Here is a 21,003-nt window from a genome sequence, read left to right as displayed (position 1 = left end):
GCAGACGACGCATATTGAGAGCATTCCGAGATTCCCTTTCTGGAAACCTCACCCGGACAAGGCCAATCAGTGAGCACCCCTTGGCGCGGAAGAGAAACAATCAGGGAGCGGCTGGAGGGACTTTGGTAGCCTCGGCTACTGACCGACTGACAGTTGGGCGAGCAAGCCGAAATACTAGGGGACGGCGTCTGGTCTGTGATCAGCTTGCGGAATGTTGTTTCTGGTTAGCTTTGGACATGTTCGTACAGCCAGGAACTTGACACCGTGTTCCAGGCAACATGGTCACATCAGAACTCGCACTGGTAAGCGAAAGTCGGCGTATTTACCGGTGTCTTTTCACTTGGTACATCGCGATGCGAACGCCAAGCAGACGACCTCAGTGACAATCGCCAGCACTGCGCTCCCATCCGTGTGCCTGGCTTACGTCATCATGGTGTTAGCTGTAGAGGGAATGCGAAACTTTCAAACTCGTTTATTTAATATGTAAGCTGTTTTCAGAAGAGCCAAGTTTTGGCCAAGTCGACTGTCAAGCGGTGACAAACGTTACCGTATCAGTCTCATTCATACGTTCCCGGATGCGATAATCCCTTAAAGCCACGATTAATACTTCCCATCGTGACACACTATGTTTCTCCCCGATCCCAGAGTCCCAAATATGGAAGGGCCCCCTCCGCAACTCTCACCGAGCTGATGAAGAGCTCGTCCGACGTTGTAGTAGGACTCCTGGCAGTTCCCTCGCATCTCCAGGTAACGAGTCATAAAGGCGATGGCCTGGACGTAGAGCGAGTGGCGCTTGGCCGTGAACTTCTGGCAACTGATGTGAGTGAAGCACAGACCAACGCAGAGGAGAACGAACGGGTCGTCCGGATGCTCCTTTGCCAGACACATGTATTCCCCTGCAGGTGCCACAAGGTTTTCAGTCACATTCTAATGCTCCGTGAGGAAACACCCCATTACCGAGAGCATGCTTGTAGGTGCCGGATACCAGGGCATTATGGCCGTTGAGCAGGCCCAGGGCGACGTTGTCTGGATACTGTCAACAAGGGGTTTGATAGGATTTCAACATAAATGTGTGTGGAACGAGCATGTAAGTAGCTGTTGGTAGTGTTCCCCCCCCCCCCGAGTCTGGGGAACCACGCACGCGGACATGGACAGATAGACGACATGAGACTCAAGCCAGCAAAGGAACTTTGAAGGGGCACTGAAGTGCAGAAATTTTTACATGCGGGATGACAGACACTGCTACTTCGACAGCAATACAAAAGGAATGGGGGGGGGGGGGGGGGGTATGTTTATTAAGAAAAAGAAAAGGAAAAAAGGAATGGGATTACACAATCGACTGTGTTGTTCGTTGTTTATGTGCGGACAAAACCGCGACCACGACAATGCGGAGCGGCCCCCCATTGGTCTCCTCAAACGATCTGTCCAATCATCGTGGGTGATTGTTTGAGGAAACCAATTGGATGTCGCTCCGCATTCTCATGCTTCTTAAGAAGGAGAGGAGGCTGCAAACTGTGGTTTGGTTTGCCCGTAAACCACGAAATTTTTGCACTTAGTGCCCCTTTAGTACAGTAGGCACAACAACAAAAAAGCAGAAACAGAAGGGAAACGGAACTTTACCCAAGGGAATGGAAGAAGGTACTTTCCCTTTTGCTGTCTTTTTCGGCTTGTTATTGTTGTAGTACTTACTGCTTTAAAGTTGATTTGGTGCTTTGAGTGCTTGTCATGTCTAGAGCCCCTAGGTTTCCACAAATCCGAGATTCCGCGGAATGGGCAGTGCCTCGCGGAACCTGCTGTTTCCCCCAGAATCGTCCTTTTTGTTTTTTGCGAAATATTTGGCATCTTACAGAATTATGTACGGATTTCAATCGATCTGCGACATTTTCACGGGTTAAACCCCATCAGTTGCGACTGCGAACCCAGGCGACACTGATAATGCCGACACTTAAACAGCTTAACATGCCACAGCGAAAGGAAATTTAACGACAGCAACACCCAGAAAGAGATTGAGGGACTTGAGTCTAGTTTCCTCTGCGCACTGAAAAGTTACGAAAGGCTGGAAAAGTGGGCAGGATGAGTCGGCATGTGATCTTGGGAGGACGCTGCACATTTTCTTTCTCATCTTCTGTTGCCCGCAGAATCCCGCAAATCTGTAAATTCCACTTTGCGGAAAAGTAAATTTTCCACCACAGAAAGCTAGGGGCTTTAGTCACATCCGTTCGCGTACTTCCCCAGACTCAGGCACACTTTAACAACAACTAGCCTACTCCAGCTTTGTTGCACTTCCATGTTCCACGAGTACATACGTAACGCTCTGTTGTATGCCTCTATGACATGCGGTGCTCGAGAGTGGCTTACCTTGTACAACAGACGGAGGCAAAACCGGTTATGGCGCATAACGGGGCTCATGTTCACGGCCAGGCCGAACAGGTTCCAAGCCTTGTTGCTGTGGGGATTCTACAAGCAACAGTCACGGAGAACACTTTTTGACTTTCAGCAAGTTTCCTAACAGGTACAAGCATAGAAATCTTACGGAGAGAGGCTAGAAGAAAAGCTGGGGAGGAGGATCGGAGGAGAGCAAAGCACTTGAACGGGGCTCTTCCCCCTCACAATGTATGCGCTCGGAGGCAGCCATATTGAATCAGCCGAGGAAACGTCGTATATTTCCAGCCCGTGAAAGCAGCCACAGTTCCAAAAACTGTTGCAACACTTGCTCGGTTGCCCCCTCTGCTTCCGTCGGCAACATATTTTGTCAGTGTCCGCCCCTATCCAGGCTTGTAGTCAAGGCTGGTTGAGGCAGCGGCGGAGACGGTGTCCCCATGTGGCGTCCGTGTCGTGTCTGTTTCTTCGTGTGTGTGTGTGTGTTTCCATATATCTTACGGTTTCATGGGTTCTGGCGGTGTGTTACTGTTGCAAAAACATTTTTTGGCGTTATGTTTGCTGCATGCTTACTGGGTTCCTCTGTTTGCATGCGCTGCGGCGACAGTAGCTGATTCAATATGGCGCTCCCCTCGCCCGTACGTCCCAGTTTCGGAGGTTTCCTTCTAGCATACTCCTTAAGATTTCTATGGGTACAAGACACAAAGTGCGCAAACACTAACCCTTAGCACCATGGCCCTCGCCAAGAAGAAGGAATGCTCCTCCATGTTAGGGTCTTTGTAGTGCGCCATCAGGCTCATGAATTCCACATTCTACGAAGTTCAAAAGTAATGTTTCGGTGTTCACTGTGCATGTCGAGATGTACCGCTACCTTCATAAATGCAGGCTCTTTGGTGAGGAGGGGAGACGCGAGGGTGATGGTCGTCACGTATTGCAGGTCCTTCCAACGGTTGAGGTCGTACAGTATCTGGCATAGCTGCAGAATAAGCAAAAAATAATTTTTTCGATCCATTTTACCCAAGTTTCCTCACTAGAGCTTACTTTTGTAAAGATATCCACCAGGGACTCCATGGAGATCTTCAGGTCAGATGCCAGCAAATCTATGGGACGTAAATTACCATGTTAGTAGTAGGGACCTATTACGCACAACGACATCCTTTTTCTAATCCAAGATGGCCGATTCTAATCCAATTCTAAGCCAAAATCCAATTCTAAGCCAAAATCCAGTTCTAAGCCAACACAAGCCAAATCCAGAGCCAATCTGATTAGCCGCCATTAGCTCCGCCCACTTCACGTTGATTGGCCCATGCTAAGCCTACTGATCTTTGATTGGCTGACCGTAGCTCCGCTCCTTTATGCTAATTAGTTGGCTGGGCTCCGCCCAGTTCACGCTGAATGGCCCGTGCTAAGCCTTGACTGATCATTGATTGGTTGACTGTAGCTCCGCCCCTTTATGCTAATTACTCGGCTCTCTATTACACGCAACGACGTCCTTTTTTTCTAATCCAATTCTAGGAATTCCTGTTCTAATCCAATTCTAAGCCAAAATCCACTTTTAAGCCAACAAATCCAGTTCTAAGCCAATCCAATCCGGTTGGAATCCAACACAAGCCAAATCCAAAGCCGTCTGATTGGTCGCCATTAGCTCCGCCCACTTCACGTTGATTGGCCACCACGCTAAGCCCACAGATCACCGATTGGTTGACCATAGCTCTGCTCCTTTATGCTAATTAGCCGGCTCGGCTCCACCCACTTCACGTTGATTGGCCACCACGCCACTGATTGGCTGACCGTAGCTCCGCTCCTTTATGCTAATTAGTTGGCTGGGCTCCGCCCAGTTAACGTTGAATGGCCCATGCTAAGCCCACTGATCATTGATTGGTTGACTGTAGCTCCGCCCCTTTATGCTAATTACTCGGCTCTTCACGCTGATTGGTGCACGCGTATGGCTGAGCACGCCCCCCGTTATGCTAATTAACCGGCTCCGCTGATTGGTCCATTCTAAGCCTACTGATCACTCTCCCAGCCCCCCCATCTGATTGGCCGCCGCCGCCCGCCGCTGAAACACACCGCTGCGGCCTCAAACTTACCCGGGCTAGCGGGTGGCCGCCAGATGGTGCGCGGATCGCTCGGCGGTGGCTTCAGATGGTTCTAACCTATCTCAGATAGCTCTACGAGAACAAACAGACAGGGGAAAAATACCTTTCAACGTTTATTGAGTACATGTTTGAGGAAAAGCATGGCAGTCTTGGAGAGGTTGATTCCCTTGATGCTGGGCATGGTTCCACGGAAGTGACGGATCATGTAGACGTCTCCGGGACAGCGGCTGAGAAAAATTTCGTCCTCCGTGAGTTGGCACTTCCGCATGCACTGGATATCTTCGTAGCTGTCGCTCACGTCCAGCGAGTGAAGGCACGTACGCAACGATCCAGTAGCGTTCCTGTCCAGGTTAATGCCGGACCGCATAGGTACCACGTGCCACTCCCTGATGGCCAAGATGTCGCCGGGGCATTCGTGCGCGTACGTGTGCTTATCCTTCTCCAGCTTGATGCTCGCCGTACAGTTGCCGGCGTCCAGCGCAAGTGCGCACGAGACGAGCGAGAAGAGAACAAGGTGCCACATCCTTCCAGTGACGCAGGTCAAATGACGCTACTCCTACTCATCCTCTGCATTATCTGTGCGGTGGGGGAGAGAATGCCGAGTGAAATCCCGCTATCTACGTCATCCACTCGAGCTTACCATATTCGCAGCTTCCATACGGGTAGGAGTCTACGTCATTGTAGAGGTATCGTTTGTCGTCGTACGCCATCAGACTTCTTTTTACATTTCTGATGGTGTACATGCACTGTTTCTTTCCCACTATTGATACCTGTTCGTTCGATACGCTAGCGTGCTTGAATAGGGTATCGCGGTACGTATCATGGAGGAGGTGTTTGCGCACAATGTTCTTTTTGACCCCTTTAGCTCTTGCAATTTGTTTTCCCCCGGCTAATTTGATGGAATACATTTTGGCTTTCAGGCATATTACTTCCTCGATGGGTACGCTACCCGTTTCACTTTTGAACGCGCCAAGCCTACCGCGATTCCTCACGCTGTACAGTGGATGATCACGATCGAAGGAAGACAAGTCTAAATGGTCATCGGCGATCGCACGTAACTGATCTTCATAGTCCTTGCAGAATAGGCCGAGGATCAGAGAATCCGTGTCAAAGTAGCAGGTAATCACCGGACCACGGTGGTAGAAGTCTTTCAGGTGGAGTGACGGCGCGTCGGGAGAGAGCAAAATTCTGTCCGCGGTTCAAACATCCGCCGTGAGCTGGCGCCACCGTGATTGGGCCCGACGTGCGGCTCCGCTCGCATGGAAAGCAAGGGCTGCTAAAGCATCATGCCTGTGTAGCGCGCTTCTGTAAGCCTTCATACGAATGCTCTGGTGAATGTCGTAAGTCGCCTGATTGAACATTGTCACCACAGCATAAAGTGAACCACTGGCGCGAAGTGGAAGGCATACAGTCGAATGTGCTACCGGAACCCGAAACGGCAGCAAGCCAGGAAACGGAGAGAATAGGGGGCAACGACAAATTAGAGTTTCTTTGCATTAAGAAGAAATTCAATTGTTTGCGTTGTTTTGAAAATGTGGTACTAATATATAGGAAGAGGCGAGAGCGAGGAAACAACTTAAGAAGTGCTGAAAGTTTGAATAGGTTGCCGGTACAGTATTAGGAGATTTGCCGAAGGGCTACCGCAGGGTAAAAAGGAAAGGGGAACGGAGTCGACACGGCTAGGCGACACATTTATTAAACATTTAAAAATGTCAAGAAAGAAAAATGAGACGACTTAAAAAAGCGTCAGGCACACACACGGGCGCTCAAATTCAAATCAGTGCGATATCAACAAAGCAAGACTACGACGCCGAAAAAGTATGTGCTAGAAGTCGTGTCCTGCTGGTGGAAAACCAGGCGGCACTCCGCTAAACCACTAGACTAGTTTTGAAAGCTTGCGCAGACTTCGCGTCTTGTTCTTTTCGTTTCTTTTGAGCTGGGTACAGTACTGGCGCATTCGCTCTGCAACGTAGTAATGGAGCATATGCGCCATTATATCAGCATACCTGCCAACTCTCCCGATTCATCCGGGAGACTCCCGGATTCGGACCGGTTTGTACGATTGTACGGCCGAGAAGCAAATCTCCCGGAAAATGCAGTTTCCCTCTCTATATCTCAAACGCCTGCTTTTTCTCTGGGCACACAGAAGAAAACGTCAATCCAAATCCAGCCCAATTGCCGTCGGAATCGCTGCCGCTTCCCAGAGCCTCTGTGTTACGGAGTTCAGGTGTTCTGGTCATAGTTCTAGTTCTAGCACTTCTAGTTTCCGTGCATTTCCTCCATGTTTTCGGGCGACAAAGGTGCCTTTGCACTATAGCTGTTTCGACCTTGCGTACCTCGCAAAGAGAACAGAGACGTAGTTTTGTGACCTCACGTTCTTTTGAGAAAGTGTCATAGCCTTGTCACAGCTTGACACCCAGATAGTTTCTTGGAGAGGGCAAGGTCTGTTGCTGCAAAACTTGTGCCCGAGTGCACTGGGGTGAAGTGTGCTCGTGTTACGAATGCAAATAAAAGCCACCCAACATCGGCTTTCTCTTACCCCCCCCCCCCCCCGCGCTTTTGAAATCTCCCTAATTTGGATGTTCCCAAGTTGGCAGGTATGTATCAGCTTTATGGTCACTGCATGGGAATGACAAATTGTAATTGTCTAGGATGTAGTCAATTGTCTGGTCATATACTCCTTTCTCACACGCATGACCACCGTGAAGCGCATCGACCAACCTGACCATCGTGAAGCGCGTCCCAGGTTTTCGAGACGAACCTTTCTTTGAAATGTTTCTCGCAGACGTAGTCTGTAGTCTGAAGAAGGCGATCTTTGCGTGGAGTAGCATGTCTCCAAACCTTCAGGCGGTCCTCTTCTTCAGGAGCGGAAAACAGGGACACCTTCTCTGTACACGTTTTATACCCGGAGTTACATCGCGGCACGAAGCACTTCTTCCCCATGTCGGATCCGTTGTCATCAGAGCTTTTTTTACATAAATACATGAGTTTGTAAGCGGAGGCAAGACTCAGAATCAAAATAGCGCGCTCTTCAATTTGGAGCCAATGCACGGTAAACGCGGAAGCAATGATAAGAGGGCCCCAATACGAGTGTCGCGCTCTGTCGGCATGGAAGAGAAGCGCGGACCGACCTTGAACCACCCGACGGCGTGGAGGAGACGCGGCGTCGGATCACCTTACTATCTACCACCGTGCACCGGACAAGTGAGCTTGCTCAGCAGGGTTTCATAATAGAACGAGTACATGGTTAACTTACTCAGTTCTAAAATCGTGAAGCCAATCTGCAGGGGGAAATCGCATCGCACTTTTCTCTTGCGCATTTCGTACATGACACAATCAGGGGACAAAATTTCCATTCGCGCGCATTCCGCCCGACTCCCGAGGCGACTCGCCGTCTCCTCATCGAAGGCTACTCGAATGTCCCACATATTAAATTTATTTAGCAACGTACGCCCGAAGACCGCATTATTTGAGATTTTATAGAAATTTTTCTCGAACGTCGTGCTTGAGGCGACGCGTCTGGCAACATTGTCCTCGATGTAGGGACGCAGGAATGGTGCCTGACGAAATTTTAGAATTCTGTGAATTTTTGTCACCCGCATGCCCAGTCTACAATAGAGCGCGAGTAGCGCGTAATGAACAACATACTCGACCTTGTCCTTGCACGTGAGAAGCAGCTTTTTGCTGTTCGCCGGCTCATACATTAACTCTTCGAGGAGCCCCCGCTGAAATGGTGAGAGCCATTCCTTCGGGACGACCGCCTTCTCGGGAGCCAGGGGGAAGTACCGCGTCAGCGCGTGGATAGATTTTGGATACTCCAAGTCGCACACGTACACGTATCCCACGTCCGAGTCCGTGGGGTGACGCATAAAATCCACGGAGCTAAAATTCTCGACCCATTCGAAATCGCCGATGGGGAGGTGCTTTATCATACTGAATCCGTAAAGATTGTTGCAATCTATGTACGATATGTACACCTCCTCTTTATCGGGATCGTAGCCACTGCACAGCGGATTGTTAGCCCGTAAATGACGTCTGCTCGCCTGACAGAGCCCGCCTCTAACACCCGATTCGATGGTCCGGTACATGTCCTCGTCGATGATCAGTTCCAATTTTGCCCGCGTGTAATTTAGAGCGCACTGCCACGAATAGGATGCCAGAGAAACGCAATGAAGCAATTCCAAACCGCGCGCGTCGTAGCACAGGCGTCGGAAGTGCTGCATTACGTCAGCATGTAACAGGGCATCCGTTTTCAGGTACAATGCATTATAATCCCTCAGATTCGAGCATCCAAAACGTTCAAATACGTGCAGTGCGTACTGATAGTCTTCGTCGCTTATATCCTCCCCTGTCAGATCGTTTCGGAAGGCGGATTTTGCCGGCAGAGCCAATTCGTCGTAGACCGCGAACGAGCTAACGTGGCTGTACGGGAATACACCTTTACGAAGCAAAATTTCGTAGTCGTCTCCAAATACCTGCTTCAGGCATTGGAACGCCTCTGCGCCCCCCATGGATTTGACGGTTTCCACGAGCTCTCCCAACGACGAATTTAGGTACTGCATGGTGTCTCTGAATAGGAAGGTGCCAATTTCGAACGATCGGATTTTTTCCATGGAACTGGCCACGATGAAGGGAGCTCGCTTCCACCTGAGAAGGTGAAATTCCCGCAGCAGCCCGGCCAAATCGTAGGCCAGATTGTGCACCATGATGGGCAGTTTTTCCCGCGTCGTGCACGCCACGTTACAGGGGTTGCACAGCGTCGCGATGTAATTTGTCTCGCCGGCAGTACAACGCTTGGAATGGTCGTGGTGCCGGACACGGGGTAGATCTTGCGCGAACTTCCGCCCGCAGTACGCGCAGTGGGTGGCGGCTCTGTGCCGTGCTCGTTGCTCATCATTCAGCACCATTTCCGCGGGGCAGGCGTTCAGGGTGATCATCTCGTCCCGCATTTCCATCAAAGCTCTGACGCACTGCCTCGCGGAATCTTCACAGTGGTGCGTCCTGATGCGCATCACCTTGGAGTCGTGAGTGCGCACGAGCACAGCGCAGAAGCTCGAGGTAACGTGACGCTGCATGCCAACACCACTGGGCGCGAGTACGCTCTCCGTGTCCAACGCGACGACGTAGTTGTACTGCTGCTTGTACTGTATTTTAGTAAATTCTACAAAGTTTTTGCCCGGTTCGCAAAATTCCAATATGATTTCGTTTACGTCCGCGCACAGGCGACGATGTTTCGCCATGCTCTCTTCCTTCAGGAAAGAGCGCGTGCAACGCTCGCACACGAAACGGTTACTTCTGGTCGTCAACAAGCGTTCGAGGGACTTGATTCCAAAAAAATGTTCATCTACAGCCAATAAGTGAATTTTCTTTTCATACTCGAGTTTTGGAGGTCGCGACACGTGCACTCCCTGATCGACGTACTCGTATACATACACGGATATCCTGTTTTTGTCTTCGAATTCGTCCAGATCGGAGTAGGAAACGGGGAAGCGACTAGGCCACCAGTACTCCGCTGCGTAGTTTTCACATTTTTTCCACGAATTCCTTTCCTGCGGGTGCAGGAGGGCAAGCGTATTGTATTTAAAACACTCACCCTCCTTACGTGCTGGTAAATGAATATTCGTTAGCACGTTCCTGCGCTTAGCCAAATGATCGGGAAGTGTCCCATTGCATCCGAATTTTTTCGTTTTCACCGCGGAAATACATATTTGAACATTTTGGACGTCGGCGGACACGAACCCACTCCCTTCCCGCTGATAATTTTCGACGCGCCCCGTGGACTCCTGAATTGCGTCCATCAGGGTATTCGCGACGGCTCCGTCGCTGTGGACTTCGCGAGCAAACGCCATAAAGTGGGCTATGTGCGCGGTTATCTCCCCCCGAGTTTCCTTTAGCATTAAAACATCGGAACAAATGCAAAACCTAAAGGGTATTCTTTGCGCTCTCAATATGGCGAGCATATCGTGAAAGTGACTCATTAAATATTGTCGCAAATCCTCTACTCCCTGATCGTGAACAGATGCCAATAGCGTGAATCTTTTGACGATACCTCTAAATGCGGCGTCAGTCTGGAAGAAGGGCAGGAAGGATGTATCCACGTCGGGGTGCGATCGCATCACGTGAGCAGACAGTGTAGGAGGTGCGCCGTCCCGAGAATCGTCGTCGTCCGATTCATCCTCGATATCGTGAGGATCAAAAAAGCAGAACACACACCGAGGCACTGAAAATAAACGCGCATCAGTAAGAAACGTGCAACAAGTAAAGGAGGGAATAACTTACTTGTGAAGCGAGTGAAAGCAGACTGTTCCCCCCCCTGAGGCGATCGCGCGGCTTATAAACCGGCATCCACGCTACATGCGCCAACACGTCGGGGCTCGCTTGTTTCCACGCGGTCGTAAATTATGTGGCACCTCGAGGATGAGGCCGCGTTGGGGCCATCTGTTTAATATCAGAACGCGCGCAACCGCAATGGTGAGCTTTCACCGTCGAAGAAAATGTTGCGTCAAGGTAATGTAAATAGGTCTTCTCCAAGAAATTGGGTCACCTTGAGTCGGTTGCATGTTCCAACACGTTGGGGCTGCCTGTTTTATATCAAAATGCGCTTCATGGCCAAAATGAGTTTATACTATAGAACGGTGAGCTTTGTTTTATTCTCGGGGAAGTTGCGTCAAGGTAATGTAACGAGAAATTGGGTCACCTTGAGACAAGCCCCAACACGACGGTGCCATCTGTTTAATATCAAAAACGCACTTCCACCCATCCTGGCGAGCCCCAGCGAAAAAAATGTTGCGTCAAGGTGATGTAAATAGGCGAGAAACTGGGTCACCTCGTAAATCATGTTTTCCGAGGCCACACGTATTAAAACCAAAAGTAAACTGTTGTGCTTGATGAGACAAGTCTATCTGAAGGAAAATATCCCTATGAGCCCACCCGCTCATTGCCGAAACAAGCACCAAAAACAAAGGGTTCGCTTATGCAGTTTCCAAATGTCCTTCGCGCGCGCATCATATATCACATGCTGTTCCCGTGTGATTGTGTAAACAGAATCGCACCACCCTTGCGCTCCTCCGGGGGTGCTTTATATAAAAGTCGCGATATATACAACTCATTTGAGGTCTGTGAAGCCGTCGGTCGACTCCTCGTGAAGCGCACAACGAGAAAGGTATGTTTCACTATTGTCTTCAAGATGAGGAAAGTTAGGTAATAGTCGTCCTCATTTTCAGTTCATTTGGCGTACGTAGAAACTTGCACTGAGAGATATGTCATCTATTGTCGAGAAGCTGGATAAACTAAAGAAACCCGGTGATGGAGACATTCAGAAAATGAGCATTGTTCCAAACAACGAAAAGCTCGACGTGTTGGACTTACGCAAAGTGGATACTATCCATGGGGAGTCCGTGTACGTGGAACTCCTGATGGACAACGATAAACGCGTAAAGGTGTACCTACCCAGTCGTTTTAGGCGACTCACGGATGAAGATTTGCAAGAAATGCGAGAATTACCAGATCTGAAACTAGAGAAGAAGGAGAGATTCAGGGATGGTAAAAGAGCCGCATCGCCCGACATCATCTTTACTCACGCGAAGAAGAAGTGACCGCGACGAAAGTCCGCGTCCAATATGTAATCAGCGGGAAAAATAAAAATACATGTATTTCTGATTTTAAATGTTGCGTTGTTGTGATGGATTAGGAAGATAGGCTGATATGATGGGAAGCTCTATTGATAGAATGATATGATAGGGAGCTATAGCGCGTATTCATTGACTAAGCGAGTGTAGTTTGTGGGGAGCTATAGAGAATAAAGGACACCAGGCGTTTTTAAGCGACAAACAACTTTTCTAGCAGCTTTATTGATTTTAGGTCATTAGCGGCGAGATTATCAGAAAAAATGTCGCCGCGATACAACAGTACACACCACACATTGGAGAATACAGGCTTTGGATACAGACATCATTATATTCGTCGACTGTGAGGCGTTTCAGCTCGGGTTCGATGGGCGGCAATCCGAAGGAATCAAAGTAGATGAGGTCATCCTTCATTTTCGCGTACAAAATCCAGTGCTCCCCAGCTTGCTGTCGCCGATCGGTGTTCACCACGATCATACCCGGTCTATCCAGTGCGGGCAGACGGTCGTCTCGAGCGTATACACCGCGGAAGAGTGCCGAAGTGTAATCATTGTACTTCAGGAGTCTCTCGATATCTTGCTCGAACATCGCTAATCCAGTGTGACGTTCCTGTTCTTATCGATGGACATAATTCGCACACTCTCGGACAGTATCAATACGGTCGTGGGTTCGGCCAAGGCACGTCGGAACTTGAGTTGCAGACGAACGTTTCCACGCCTGATCGGTGACAGGTGGACGGAGGATTGATCGGGATCCAGGTCATAGTACAGTAGGAACTTGTTTCCAACGTAGTGGTCGTATTCGTAGGAGACGTGCTTCTCACACAGCTGCTCCAGGAGGTTGAAGTAGCTTCGGTGGTTCAGGTTATTGTTGAAGTCGAACGTGTCTATTCGCTGCGTCCCGTTCACGGTGAGCGTCGCCGACTCAATGTCGCAGTTCACGAATCGGTACGGGTCCCGATTGAATGCTCCCTGGTAGGCAAGTGCCAAGTAAATTTTTGGCTTTACAATTTTACAACCGATGGCTTTGGATATCGCTCGCCCGGCGACTCCCGCCACGAGACTTGATAGCCCTGAGAGGAGCAGTGGAAGTATGGGAATGAGACCACCTCGTTGTCCCCTAATATATTTCTTCAACTGCCGGGGGCACTTATGAAGTGACTTGTAGGCGAGGAAGCGGAGGATTTTTTTGTGTTTCTTCAGGTTTTTATGAAGTTCCGTGAAAGTGGGATATTTCCGCGTAGAATATTCAGACAGATTTCCGAAAGGATTCGAATGTCGTCGCAGCTGAGCTCTTTAAGTAACTCCGCGCGGTGCGTCGGTTTGCTGGCGGCCAATACTTTGAGGAGCGTGAGATGTCTTCTAAGATCGGCCGTCATTTCGCGGGCGTAAACAGGAACTGCCGGTCGTGCGGTAAAATACCCGTTCGCAGGCTACGAGAGGGAGGTGTTTGCGCGTGCAGATCCACAACTAAATAACCGTGCGCCTTCTCCGTCGCCTGGTTATATGCGTCGAGAAAATAGGAGAGCCCCTGTTTCCCGAATACCTGACGTTCGAAGGTTTCGATCTGTTGTACGGACCGCGCGTTCCGGAACAATACGATATAACTGGCGTTCAGCGATATCGTTCGAAAAGCGGCATTGTGATAGAACAAGGCTTGTGTGATCAGGATCACGGACGCATTCTTATGGTGGCTACCACGTACAAACAGCGACTCTACCTCCGATAGAACCCCCTTTTCCGTGATTTGATCGTCAATAACTATGAGAGTGGGATATCGCTCATCCCAATCTGCGGGTATCCTGTCCATAAACTCCACACCGTCGAAATCCTTTTCCCAGCCGGCTGCATACTTTCGTACGTAGAGTATCTTCTGCGGTGGAATGCTAAATAATTCGGGATGTCTCATTATATTCTGCGTGAGCACCGTCTTCCCACACATGGACGCGCCGGAGATGAGAATTCGAGCAGGGTGCTGGAACTGCATGCGCATCGTGGAATAACTCGAGCAGACTGTGTAGCGAGGTGTGATGCATCTTTATTTTCATCCATAGCTCCTAGCGCGATTGATGATCGTCTCCAGGACTCTTATTTCTTCCTGACATAGTTCCTGAAGCTCGCGCAGTGATTGCTCCCTGTAAGCCGACAGGTACTCGTCCAAGATTTCGCGTATGATTTCCCGCAACTTGTTTGCGGTGATACGGGAGCGCAATATGTGGCAGCACATCTCGACGAAGTTCTCTCGCTCGTGTGACGCCTCGAAGCGGAACAGCGCGGATTGATGCACCTGAGTCGCGCCATCTGGCGGCACGAGGTAAGTTTGGATGTATGAGATAGAGACATTGGGTTAGAACCATCTGAAGCCACCGCCGAGCGATCCGCGCACCATCTGGCGGCCACCCGCTAGCCCGGGTAAGTTTGAGGCCGCAGCGGTGTGTTTCAGCGGCGGGCGGCGGCGGCCAATCAGATGGGGGGGCTGGGAGAGTGATCAGTAGGCTTAGAATGGACCAATCAGCGGAGCCGGTTAATTAGCATAACGGGGGGCGTGCTCAGCCATACGCGTGCACCAATCAGCGTGAAGAGCCGAGTAATTAGCATAAAGGGGCGGAGCTACAGTCAACCAATCAATGATCAGTGGGCTTAGCATGGGCCATTCAACGTTAACTGGGCGGAGCCCAGCCAACTAATTAGCATAAAGGAGCGGAGCTACGGTCAGCCAATCAGTGGCGTGGTGGCCAATCAACGTGAAGTGGGTGGAGCCGAGCCGGCTAATTAGCATAAAGGAGCAGAGCTATGGTCAACCAATCGGTGATCTGTGGGCTTAGCGTGGTGGCCAATCAACGTGAAGTGGGCGGAGCTAATGGCGACCAATCAGACGGCTTTGGATTTGGCTTGTGTTGGATTCCAACCGGATTGGATTGGCTTAGAACTGGATTTGTTGGCTTAAAAGTGGATTTTGGCTTAGAATTGGATTAGAACAGGAATTCCTAGAATTGGATTAGAAAAAAAGGACGTCGTTGCGTGTAATAGAGAGCCGAGTAATTAGCATAAAGGGGCGGAGCTACAGTCAACCAATCAATGATCAGTCAAGGCTTAGCACGGGCCATTCAGCGTGAACTGGGCGGAGCCCAGCCAACTAATTAGCATAAAGGAGCGGAGCTACGGTCAGCCAATCAAAGATCAGTAGGCTTAGCATGGGCCAATCAACGTGAAGTGGGCGGAGCTAATGGCGGCTAATCAGATTGGCTCTGGATTTGGCTTGTGTTGGCTTAGAACTGGATTTTGGCTTAGAATTGGATTTTGGCTTAGAATTGGATTAGAATCGGCCATCTTGGATTAGAAAAAGGATGTCGTTGTGCGTAATAGGTCCCTACTACTCATGTTTACCTGGACATAATTAGGCCCTATGTTTCTACGTTTTAGGTTTTTGAAAACTAGGTTTTGTTTCAGGAGCTTTAAGATAGGTAAAAATCAAGCAATATTCGATGAAAAAGCAGGCTCCTCCCACATTTCAGATGAACAAGAGATGCTGAACGGCTGTGCTGAATGTGCAGTGCTCAGCACCCCCAGTGCCAGTATATTGGTGGCTGAATTTGAATTTTGCAAAATTCACCACATTAATGAATATTTAATTAATGTTGATGTGATGTTAATGGGTATTTAGTTAACATTAATTCATATTTATCTAATTAACATTAATTCATATTTATCTAATTAACATTAATGTTTATTTAATTAATTAAAATTTATTAAATAGTTCATTTTTCAGAGTTTTTCGGGTTTTACCCCAACTGACGATGACACAAAATCGGGGATAAAACATGTTTAGCCCCAAAACACAAGTCCAGAGATATTGCCAAGATTTTCATCTCAGGGGGCAGGGGTCTTACCCATATCTACGCTATACAATGAAATTTGCGCTACAGCAAAATAATTTGTATTCCCTGCTGCAATTGGCTGCCGTATTTTGTCAAGCTCAATACAACAAAGTATTCGGTACAACGAAAGAAATTGTGTTCCCCGTAAGTTTCGTTATATCAAGGTTCGACTGTACATGCACACTTGATATTCGAGAGCCGTGGTAGTTCCACAACTATTCGACTGGGTTCAAAAATCACAATTCGCGCAACCCTAATGCACAGCGTAAATAAAAAAGAGCACATACGTTTAGAGACTATACCCCTTTTCTTCTGCAGATCTTTGAGGGCGTCATAACGGCCACGTGATGAAAAATTACTGTACACCGCTGTGGAGTAAACAGGCGCACGTTACATGGTACACTCTCATAAATAACCTCTCGTACCCGAGTAGTCAGACTCGTTTTCCACGGACGGGCAGTGGCACTGCAGCAGCAACATGGCAGCCTCCACAAAGGCTTCCTTTTGGCCAAATTCGTACAGGAGCTCTGTTCGTCTCAGTAGTACCGTCACATCCTTGAACGAGATATATTTGATGCCACAAAAAACAAAGCCAAACAATGAAAGACTCGGTGCACTATTTCGACACGATTTTGCCTTACTGGGTCGGTTTCATCATTTCCGTCTTCGCAATCTGAAAAAAAAAAAAAAAAAAGTGTTCATGCAGAAATGTAAAGAAATACTGATAATTTGTCTATAAAGCATTTCTGTTGCAACAAACAAGCACCACACTATGTATGACACCACATTGGTGTTGAGGAATGACTATTCAAAACTTCTAGACAGTCAGTGTTTTTCTTAAGTGACATTATAATTAGAGCCTGAAGTTTTCGGGAAATATTTTTTTCTAAATTCGGAGGGTAAAAATCGGGTAATTAAAGATGTGCATTAAATTCATGCCAATTTGGGTGAAAAAACTTCCAGTATGCTAAATTCGGGGAGGAATCAGGCTCAGTTACTCAAACTAACTGTAGTGGTTTGGTACAAACGGTGATGTAAAAATCGGATTTCATCCTAATGAGGCAATCTTCAATTCGAGGTACAAATTCAGGGAAGAATCGGGTTAAACCCAGGCTCGGGTTAAATCCAAACTCAGGCTCTAATTATAATGCGGCCAATAGATCATTAAGGCTGCTGATACAGGTATGCTACTACAGTCGCTGAGCCATTTCTCGGATCCATTTTTGGGCTAAACTATTTGGACAAAACCCTCCAATGCATTACAGAGCTGCCGTACATCTACTTCCAATATTTCTGATAATTTCTTTGGCTCAAACTTGCTGCGTTTTTGCACTGCTCTATCTTTCTTACTGTTCCGTCAGAGACTGACTTTTTTAACTGACTGAAAATTTGGACTGCTCGATAATCCTGATTGATCGATTCTCTGGCTCCCAGAAGCCCGAATAATCGACCTGCGACTGTAATAGGTAAGTGATCCACTGACAATAATCATGCAGACAACAACAATAAGGGTCATTAGTTTTCAGCTGAATGTGTGAACATGATGCCCACGCAGACAATTCCATTTTTCATTTTTCTTTTACCAATCAATCCATCAGACAATCCCAGATGTATCCCATTCATATCTCACACTTTTATTCCACTGTAACCAGTTTGTTTCACTGCATTCACTCATTGTACACTGAATCACGTTAGTAATAAATAAATAAAATATCATACGCAGCTCAAGTGAGATCCACCTAGGCCTCTCTTTGCAACTTGTTCCTCACCTTGCCTAAGGGCACTAACTGCATCGTCTCTATGACCCCTTTTAAGAAGCAAGGTGCAGAGCGCCATCCTGGCCTCTGCATGGGCGGGTGCCATCTTACACACTCGACGATAGACGTCCGTCGCCTCTTCCAACCGGCCTAGCTGCTGCAGACATTCCGCATAGCGGAGCCACACTGCCGCCTGCAACGTTGTAGTTTTTTAGGGTAAAAGCCAAAACACCCTGCTAACAAACTTGTCAAAGCACAAATTAGCCACCAATACAGGCACAGGAAGGCTAAGCTCCCCGCATCACCACTAGCAATGGGTAGAGCCTGAAGTTTTAGGGTTTTACCCAATTCTTCCCCGAATTTGCACCCCGAATTGAAAGTTGCCTCTTTAGGGTGAAACCCAATTTTTACCAGGCAAATTGCCCACTCTGCGATGTCTGTAGGAATGCACCAACTTATTTGTTTGGCAGAAAAATTCAGTTACATCACCGTTTGTACCAAACCACTACAGTTAGTTTAATAACTGAGCATGATTTCTCCCCGATTTTAGCGTAATGGAAGTTTTTTCACCCGAATTCGCATGAATTTAGTGCACACATTTATTTACCCGATTTTCAACCCCCGAATTTAGAAAAAAATATTTCCCGAAAACTTCAGGCTCTAGCAATGGGGTAGATTACCGCCGCTGGCGATGAAACTTCCCATTCATCATCTCGCGATAAAGTTGTTGTTGTCGTTGTTGGAACACTAAAAACTGCACATTCAGCAGAGCTGCTCATCAACTTGTGTCCATCTAAAATGCGAGACCCACTTTCTTTCTTTTTAATTTTACACCCGACATTGCCAGATTTTACAGTATTGTACGGCTCCTGAAATGAAACCCACTTCCACCTTTCCTCTCACACTTTCAAAATATATAAAATCCCAAAATACGAGGGTCTACTCATACTTACGTCACCATGGAACCAACACCAGATATAAACATGCCATTCATTTTCCTTGCCTACCTAAAAATTATGATGCTTTCTGCACGAAATTACGCATTTGGGTTCTAGACTCAATCCAAATTCTCAAAATCCAGTCAACCGCTCCAGACTGTCCCTCTAAACTGCCAATGGTGCCCCGTACTTGGTGCTTTACTTCAAATACAACTGTGAAATATTCTGCACACCACTGTTCAGCACAGCACCAACTGTGACTGTGACTGACTCAAGATCGTTTGTTTTTAACAACAGAGGAACTGAGCTCTTAATCGTAGTGCATCAAAAATGCATAAGCAGGGCAATTCATGATGGTCGTTGTACTACACCAAGCAATATGTGTAAACGTCATACACAAGTGCCTTCGTGCAACAAAACATACAATATCCTTGCTGCAAGTAGAATAATGAAAACGTAGAAGTCAGTATTTCGTCTTACCAGGTTGTAGTTTACGGTGGCGACTAACGTCTGCAAGAGGGGCAAAGCCTGCGAGTACAGTTCCTGCTCCATGTAGGCTTCAGCCACATCCAGATACAGGTCACCCACTTCCTCAATGTTTTCTTTCTGAAGGTCTTCCACCAGGCCCTTTGCAAAGCGTAACAGTAAAAAACAACACACTTTAAGTAATTCATCAGTGAACTTCCACTTCAGCAAACACTAAGCTACAGGGTGAATTTAGTAATCGGTCCGCGTTCCGATTCACAACGCAAAAATACAAGATGGGGCTTTCCTGTCTCAGACTTTGCAGCCATTTGTCTGAGGTTTTTAAAAGCATTATCAAATCTTCACAAATCTTTTTTACAAGTTTTCATAAATCCATAATGCTAGCCATCAATAATCAATAGTTTTTGTCATAAAAACAATTTTACAAAATTTTTTACAAATTTTTACAAGTGTTATCATACTCTCAGGAGTAAAACTAAGAATCAAGCAAAGTCTCACAGCTTGGATTCTGAATGGCCTATCTCACTCAATCCAGTCATTCTTTCTCATGTCTGCTTCATGTTCACATCACTGTGCACAGGTGGTGCAGCCTACAAAGATGCAACATGCTCTTCTCATGCTACAGTGTATTTATGCACTAACCTTACTCTTCTTTGTGCTGCACGACCTGTGTGCAGCGATATGAGATTGAAAATTGGACAGACAAAATGACATTAGTGTGTAATGTCAGTCGAGTCCCGAATGCCATTTCTTACAATAGTCGTGCTACACGTCAGACTGGAATGACATTAAATGTGGTGATGTCGATGTGGGGACTATCCTTGTGTTTAGTGACCAAGAGCGAGGAAGGCTCTGCCTCTTGGATGTGGGCCAATAGGAGGACACGGCAGGCAGGCACTTCAAAAGCCTTTGCTCTCGCCTAAGAGATGGCGCAGCGTTACCGTTGTTTCACGTGTCGCAAGGCTTCTGCCATTGTGCACCAATCTAACCAACTGCTTCGCCATCCATTAACCGGCAGCTGCCACTGTTTTGCCTGCCGCAAGGCTTCTGCCATGCATTGGTTGGTGGTGCGGCATGGCAGAAGCCTTGCGGCAGGCGAAATAACGGTAGCTACACTCCTGTCTATGCCTCGTTCAGCAGTTGGTTATATTGGTGCGCCATGGCAGAAGCCTTGCGACACGCGAAACAATGGTAACGCTGCGTTATCTCTTAGGCGAGAGCAGAGGCTTGAGGAGTGCCTGCCCTCCGCATCCTCCTATTGGCTCGCATCCAGGGGGCGGAGCCTCCCTCGCTCTTGGTCAGCAAATGCAAGGATAGTCAAAATATGCTTTATTTCATAATTGATGGCCTGCACTATGTCGGAAAACTGCTGTCATCTTGTCTGTCGGGTGGCAGCCTACACCAAAAGTAAACATGGAAGAAAGCAGTCGTTAACAATACCAGGCATTTTTCAAAAAATAATGCTTATTTTTGTGTAATTTACTAAATAATTGTGTGGTGCGCAGTACAGAGTGGCTTCAAGGATGTTTTAAATTGCTCTTCTGCTCGGACAATGGGAGCAACGGTCATGGGTGAATGAGCTGAGGCGATCTCATTATGCGGAATATGTCGTTCAGACGACTGCCCTTAAATATCTCTTTATAGCATGGTACGATTGACAGTAAGACTTAACTCCTTATGCACGTAATGTCAATTTGGGCTCCCGTGTGGCAGGGGTATAAAAGCGCTAAAGACTGGACGGGGCCGAAACATGGATGACACACAGGCCGCTGATGAGATTGAGGCACTCCATTCAAAGAGCATAGGGTGAGCTTTTGCTTGATTTTTAGTTTTGTTCCTACA

General features: G+C 47.9%; 1 protein-coding gene across 1 annotated transcript in view; it reads right to left on the bottom strand.

Moving 5' to 3' along the window:
- LOC135390937 (general transcription factor 3C polypeptide 3-like) overlaps positions 1 to 21,003 on the bottom strand; it is a 29,519-nt gene that overhangs the window by 1,091 nt on the left and 7,425 nt on the right. The window contains exons 12-22 of the mRNA XM_064620939.1: positions 19,156 to 19,302; positions 17,750 to 17,930; positions 16,622 to 16,653; positions 16,406 to 16,535; positions 16,268 to 16,348; positions 3,421 to 3,479; positions 3,251 to 3,355; positions 3,102 to 3,191; positions 2,359 to 2,457; positions 958 to 1,033; positions 684 to 896 (exon numbers count right to left, since the gene is read on the bottom strand). Coding sequence (XP_064477009.1) covers positions 684 to 896; positions 958 to 1,033; positions 2,359 to 2,457; positions 3,102 to 3,191; positions 3,251 to 3,355; positions 3,421 to 3,479; positions 16,268 to 16,348; positions 16,406 to 16,535; positions 16,622 to 16,653; positions 17,750 to 17,930; positions 19,156 to 19,302 — 1,213 coding nt within the window. The remainder of the gene's footprint in view (positions 1 to 683; positions 897 to 957; positions 1,034 to 2,358; positions 2,458 to 3,101; positions 3,192 to 3,250; positions 3,356 to 3,420; positions 3,480 to 16,267; positions 16,349 to 16,405; positions 16,536 to 16,621; positions 16,654 to 17,749; positions 17,931 to 19,155; positions 19,303 to 21,003) is intronic.

This window comes from Ornithodoros turicata, chromosome 4, assembly GCF_037126465.1.
Source record: "Ornithodoros turicata isolate Travis chromosome 4, ASM3712646v1, whole genome shotgun sequence".
Taxonomy (NCBI): Eukaryota; Metazoa; Arthropoda; class Arachnida; order Ixodida; family Argasidae; genus Ornithodoros; species Ornithodoros turicata.
The sequence above is the reverse complement of the archived record's forward strand: the minus strand, read 5'-3'. Positions and strand labels throughout refer to the sequence as shown.